We start from the raw sequence: 6,971 nt of genomic DNA on the forward strand, positions 1-6,971 counted from the left end.
ATTTTTAGGGTAGTCGTAGTTCTGCATTCGATAAAAAATAAATAATTTATATTAATTAAACTGTTATTTCATGTTTTGCAATGGTAAATTGTAATTAAATTTATATAAAAACCTTTATAGACTATATATAATTTTATTATTATTGTATATAAAATTATAATTAATTTATATTTTATCACTTGAAACTACGGTTTTATAGTGTTATTGCTTGATATTTTGAATGAAAGTGCTTCTTAAATGTTCAAGAAAAGCTTATTTTATGTTTAAGAAAGGGCAGCTTGACATATTTGGTTACAAATTTTATAAAATCTAAGAATTTAATTAAATTTATTATCAAGCGGTGTAAATCTATAAATTTTTATTTAAAAATTCATCTTTTTAAATATAAATTTTTTTAAAATTTTAATTTTTACATTAGAGATGAAAATATTTAAAATTTAAACCGTTCTAAAAAAATTATTATAATTTTTTATTTAAATAATATCTTTAATAAATTTATATTATTCATAGAATTATTTTTAACATTAAATAAAGATTTATATTTAATCCAAATAATATTATTTTTAAAAATAAAAAAATAAAAAAATTGAGAAAATACATAGAATTAGATCTCTAAATCTAAATAAGTGTTAAAAGAAAAAGATAAATAATTACGAGCAACGAGGCAGAAACTACATATGTTGAACTCCCGAATATACAAAAGTTAGGTAAATATTATAATCAACCAACATTTTATCCAGTCAAATTTGGTGAAACCACCCACAACAATTAGGCAAAGTTCAAAGGGTTGAAAACAGAAAAGGGTTTGGGATGCCATTTTAGGTCACATGTGCAATATAGCATAGGCTTTCATTTCTGCAACCTGCCCATTAACCCACACAGTTCTAGAAAAAGAGAAAAGATAATAATAATAATAATAATAAAAAGACACAAAACAAAATTATTTACCTATATCAATAGTCTTGGCATTAGTTAGGATAATTACAATAAATCTCCACTTTAACATTGATTATGCAATGTATTTACTTGTTAAATCACTTGTACTTCAAAGTTTCTACATTTAATATGATTGGGATTATGAAATTAGCTTTTGGGACAAAAATTTGTGGTGAGGAAATGCTTGCATTGATTCTTTAAATCTACTTAATGGATCTTATATCTTAAGCTAGCAATGTTTTCAAACGTTATGATTACACCTAAATAAATTGTGTGACTAAAATACCCTTCTTTTTCTTTTACTATTTTACCATATTAAATTACTAAAATACCTTTTTTGTTTTCTTTTACTATTTTCACCACCTTAAATACTATTCAAAATCATCAACACATAAATATTGATTTTCAGAAGACTAAAATAAAAATCTTAGGGTGAAGTTTGAATGGTATTATCATGGCATAATAGGGAAGATAAACAACATAAAACTTATTGCATTATTAATGGTATTAATGCAATCTCACTCTCATAAGTCTCTTTTAAGACAAAATCTCAAATTCATATATAATGATTTATTAGGATTTTAGTGATAATGATTTTTTTTTCTATAAAAAGTAAAAATATCCATACCTATATAAACCTAATATAAACACACTTTTGAAAAAATATTTTTTAATCTTTATTTTCTATTGAAACAACCGACTTTCTTTTAAATTGTTTTATTAGTAATCGAAATATATTTTAGCAAAATAATGCTTATTATATATATTTTTACTCTATTAATTAAAAAACATACATATCAAATCTTTTTATCCATTATTGATTATTACTTAATAAAAATTTACTTTTCACAGTAATTTTTTAAGAAAATTTATTTTTATATGGATATTTATAAATAATTATTTTTTATTATATAGTTCTTAGTAAATTTCTAAGTATAAGAAAATAAAAATTTTAATTATAATTTTGCGATTCAAATCAATACTTCATTATAAAATAAGTATTACTTTAAAAATTATTTTAAAGTAAGTATTCATTTTATATAATTAAAGGTATTAAATATTCTTTATTTATTTTATATTTTATTTATTAATAAAGTAGAAAATATATAATAAAGTGAGAAATAAAATTTATATTAAATTTAGATAAAAATATTTTGATTATATAAATTTAATTTAATTTATTAATTTTATATTTTTATACAATTAATTTAAATGGTAATTTTTCCTTAGAAGGAAAAAAGTAAATTTATAATATTAATTTATTTTATTGAAGGGAAAAATAGCCACGTGCAAGAAAGAGACAAAAGAAGTCCGCCAAAGACTTTAGCAAGTGGGTCCAATATAGAACTCATCATATGCAGCTGTAATGTTTATTTTTTAAGGTAAATGAATTATTGAATTTGTTATCAAAGCATAATTAAATTCTAAAAGTAATTCATTATATTTTTAAAGTGCAAAAAAATTGAATAATATATGTTTTTAGGATTAAATTTTTTGAAATATTTGAATAATTATGTTTTTTGAAATATTCTGACCAATAAAATGGTGTTGATTTCTTTTATCAAAGTATGATTGAGGAGCTATAGCTTTTTTTATTCATTAAAATTTAAAGTTAATAATTATCTATTTGAAATAACTCAAATTATAACAACTAAAATAATTATTTTTAGTTTTTAAAAAATTAAATTTCATACTGTTAGAATAAAATGGATCGAATTAATTTTAATGATATAATTTTATTTTTATAATTTCAAGAATATAATTAGACGATCTTAAAATTTAAAAATTGAATTAAATATTTATTTATTTTTTGAGATTTATTTTAATATATAAATTTATACTTTTTTAATTACATTAAAAATCTCATTCAGTAATAAAACTAACTCCTATTAAATTTAAGGTTAGAATTTGATTTGTTAAATTTATTATCAAATATCAAATTCATTTTATTTTATTATCAAATTAAAATTTTACTACAAATTAATTTTAATATTTAGTTAAAATAATTAATTAATAATATTTTTATCTAATTCTTTTAAATAATATAATTTAAACAAATTTAGATATTTATAAATTATTTATATTTATCATAATATTATTAAATTACTATATAATATAATTTTAATTATTAATATAAAATAAATATTTATAATAAAAAATTATTATCTTATTATTTTATTATAAATTATGGTTAAAATATATTATAAATAAAAATTAAATTAAATAATATTATTTTAATTTCATAAAATAATATTATTTTAATTTCATAAAATAATATTATTTTAATTTAGTAAAATAATTTAGACACCAATTAGCTTCATAGAAAAAATTAAAACTGACAAATCCGTTATCAGTATAGAAGACTATAATAATTTTATAATAAATTTAAAATAGGCTTATATATTAGACTAAATTTTAAAATTAAATAGTATTGAACTCTTAAAAATTTCATTCTACTGCGTTAAAGAATTCGGAGAATTGCATGTAACTTTGCATTTTTAATATAAATATTAAAATGTAAATAATTCCCATCTGCAAGGTCATTTTAGTAACCCAAAAACCCTCACCAACTCTAAAGGACAAAATGGTAATCTTCTTATAAATCTGTCTTTTCCTCTCAAATATATAAAATGCCATCCTTGCACCCACTCCATCTTTCTCCCCATTAGTCATTACACTACTTATAAGTAATAGCCCAAACTCTCACATTTCTCTCCTTAACTTTCTCATAATCACAAATATCACCAGAAAACTTATAGGAACGTTTGCATCGACGTCCTTTCTGATACAAAACTAACAACCATGTGTGGCGGTGCTATCATTTCCGACTACATACCACCAACTATTTCTGGGCGATCTTCATCACGGAGGTTGACGGCGGACTTTTTATGGCCTGATCTTAAAAAACCCGTTGGCAAACAGTACTCAAAGCCTGTTGTTGTTGTTGATCTTGATGATGACTTCGAGGCTGATTTTCAAGAATTTAAAGATGAATCTGATGTCGAAGAAGACGAAGACGTTGTGCTTGATGTCAAGCCTTTTGGTGTTTCTGCTTCTGCTCTCTCTCCTCCTCATCGAAAAAGCGCTGTCTCTCGTGGTAATTTTTTTAAATGGATTTTATTCTATTATTATTATCATTATCAACTACTTCAGTTTCATGTATTTGTTTATTGTTGTTAGTGTGTTTCTCTGTGGTTTTTTATTTTTTTAAATTTTAGTGTTGATTTTGTTTGAAATGTTTCTATGCTCTATCTGATTCTTTTTTTTTTTGTCAAAATTTTTAATATAAATTTTAGTTGATTTTTTTGCCCCGTGATTATTTTGGTATTTGTTAAAATTAAAATATAGGGTTCTAAATTGATATCTTTATTTGTAAAGAAAGATTCAATTTTTTCTTTCAAGTATTCTTTTACCAATGGGTTTTGTTGGATTAAACGGAGAATTTAGGAATTTTTGTTTGATGGAAATACTATGAGATCTTCTTTGCCCGATTGATGTAGAACTTGTGGTAATAATTTTTTCTTCCCTAAAAAAAAAATCTTTTTCTCAAATATATAGATTTTCTTTGGCCTTCTTTAATATCTGATTATTTAAAATCAACGTCTTTTAGAGAAATTCACAAGAAGTTTTGTTCTTATGGGACATAGAGAAGTAGATAAGTTTGCAAGCTATTGTGTTCTTTATACAATTGATTTTTGATATTTAAGATGCTTTTTTTCCCTGGTTTAAAGCAAGTGGATCTTTTGAATAAATTGTTGATGTTGAATATAAAATATATAACTAATCTCTCTCAGCCTCAAAGATGTGGTTTCTGTCCTGATCTTTGTGGAAGTTCATTTAAATCTTAAGCAGTTAAAAGTTATTTCTTGTCTGTGGATTTGCTCATGTACAACCTAAAATTTGTTTGAAATGGTTCGACTACTGGATGCTGAAGTCGTGCCAAATGAACGTAGTTTCATCTGGTGCCTTTGGGTACCATTTTGGCTTAAGAATTTGACTGTTTGTTGTAAAGGATTGGCTTTTAATTTGTGTCCTTATGTACCCTTATTAAAGCTTAAGGGAATTATGTTGACTTTCTTTTAAATATATTTTTGTAGAATCTTCCGCGTGCTGATATTCATTTTTCCTTAAAAATTTTCGCCTGAATATTGTTTCTCTTATAAAATAAGCCTAATAATACCTGATAACAGAAATTAAACTGGATATTGGTGCTGTTTTGTGTTTGCACTTTCATTATGGGATTTACCTATTATATATTTTTGCTCTCTAAAGATGCCATATGATTTCATGTGCTGGGTGTTATTTTATATTTTGACGTCTTTAACTGTGATTTATGTGTAACATCTTTCACTTTCTGAATTTTTTGAAGGCCCTACACCTGTAAAAACTGTGGAGTTCAATGGACAAGCTGAAAAATCTGCAAAGAGAAAGAGAAAGAATCAGTATAGAGGAATCCGGCAGCGACCATGGGGAAAATGGGCTGCTGAGATTCGTGATCCCCGGAAAGGGGTGCGTGTTTGGCTAGGGACATTTAATACAGCAGAAGAAGCTGCAAGAGCATATGATGCTGAGGCACGTAGGATTCGTGGCAAGAAAGCTAAAGTAAACTTCCCTGATGAAGCTCCACGTGCTTCCACAAAGCCTTCAGTTAAGGCAAGCCCTCAGAAATCACTATCCAAGACAAAAATGAACGAGACTTTCAGTTACTTGAACAACACAGAACAGGATTACTTCAATAGTCTGGGTTTTGTTGATGAGAAACCACCAGTGAGCCAGTTTGGTCTGATGGACTCTTTTCCTACCAATGGAGATTCTGGAGTGAAATCCAATTTTCCCATGTATTTCAATTCTGATCAAGGGAGCAATTCATTTGATTGTTCCGACTTTGGATGGGGAGAGCATGCGTCAAAGACTCCTGAAATCTCATCTATGCTTTCAGCTACTCCAGAAATTGATGAATCTCTGTTTGTGGAGGATGCTAACCCAAAAAAGAGGATGAAATCTGACTCTGGGGATGTGATGCCTGTAGAGGACAATGGAAAATCTCTGTCTGAAGAGCTGTTGGCTTTTGACAATCAGGAGAACTTTCAGGTGCCATATCTTGAAGGGAATTGGGAGACTTCGCTTGAGAGCTTCCTTAATGGAGATACAACTCAGGATGGTGGAAACCCAGTGGATCTGTGGAGCTTCGATGACCTCCCTTCTTTGGTGGGGGGAGTTTATTGAGCAAACTCTAGCTTCTGTAAATAAGGCTACATGTTAGTGAGTTTCATCTTTCTGTTAGTCTTTTAATCGCTCGATTTTGTTCTCTTATATATGATAAAAATTATGCAGTTCATTATTTATAATAATCACGTTTGATATTTTTCTTATTTTTTATTTTTCTCTCCTCAATTTGTAGGGATGGTTGTCTGTCTGATGTGTAGAAGAAGCACATTTGAACATGCTTAATCCTCTCTGGAGAAGTGTGATCTGAGGAGCTTTTGGTACAAGAGTAGTACATAGGTTTTTAGGTTTCTCTCTGCATGTTGAGACATTGGACTTGGGTTGTTATATTTGATTGGGTTGTTATATTTGATGACTGTAATTGACAGTGCTGTGTGATTGGTCTTAAAACCTGAAACCTGAAACCATATAAATGTTAGCTCTGCTTTTGTTTTCTGCCATGGTCTTCGGTTTTAACATGAAGCCATCATTTTTGAAGCTGTTTATTCATGCTGCTTTTATGAATGGAATTATTTTGCTGACTTTAATTAAGTCTCTGGATGTTCAATTGCTTTGCCCCCATTAGACTTTTCCTTGTGCTTTGCTCCCAGATCAAAGGTGGCAGTTTGGTTGCCTTAGAAGTGGACTTCATAAGATGGAAGCTCTCATTTTACTTTATGCTACGCATCATATGCATGTTTTCTCAAACAAAACCATTTATTTCTTCATTAGGGTTAGGATTAGGATTGTTTATGACTATTTCAATATTGAACTTGACCGCGTCGCATGACGTTCCTTTCCAAGGAGTCCAACTTGAAGAGTTTTCAATG

At 27.0% G+C, this 6,971-nt stretch overlaps 1 protein-coding gene across 2 annotated transcripts; it reads left to right on the plus strand.

The window, feature by feature from the left end:
• Positions 1–3,579: 3,579 nt before the first annotated feature.
• LOC8270729 (ethylene-responsive transcription factor RAP2-12) lies at positions 3,580–6,597 on the plus strand. 2 transcript variants are annotated; one of them, XM_002533191.4, is made up of 3 exons: positions 3,580–4,033; positions 5,306–6,198; positions 6,338–6,597. In XM_002533191.4, the coding sequence occupies exons 1-2, from the start codon at positions 3,739–3,741 to the stop codon at positions 6,160–6,162; spliced, it is 1,152 nt and encodes a 383-aa protein (XP_002533237.1). In that variant the 5' UTR covers positions 3,580–3,738; the 3' UTR covers positions 6,163–6,198; positions 6,338–6,597. The 2 variants fall into 2 exon arrangements, with proteins under 2 accessions (XP_002533237.1, XP_015583317.1); XM_015727831.3 differs by having other exon boundaries at positions 5,306–6,194.
• The last annotated feature ends 374 nt before the right edge of the window (positions 6,598–6,971 follow it).

Source organism: Ricinus communis, chromosome 8 (genome assembly GCF_019578655.1).
Source record: "Ricinus communis isolate WT05 ecotype wild-type chromosome 8, ASM1957865v1, whole genome shotgun sequence".
NCBI lineage: Eukaryota > Viridiplantae > Streptophyta > Magnoliopsida > Malpighiales > Euphorbiaceae > Ricinus > Ricinus communis.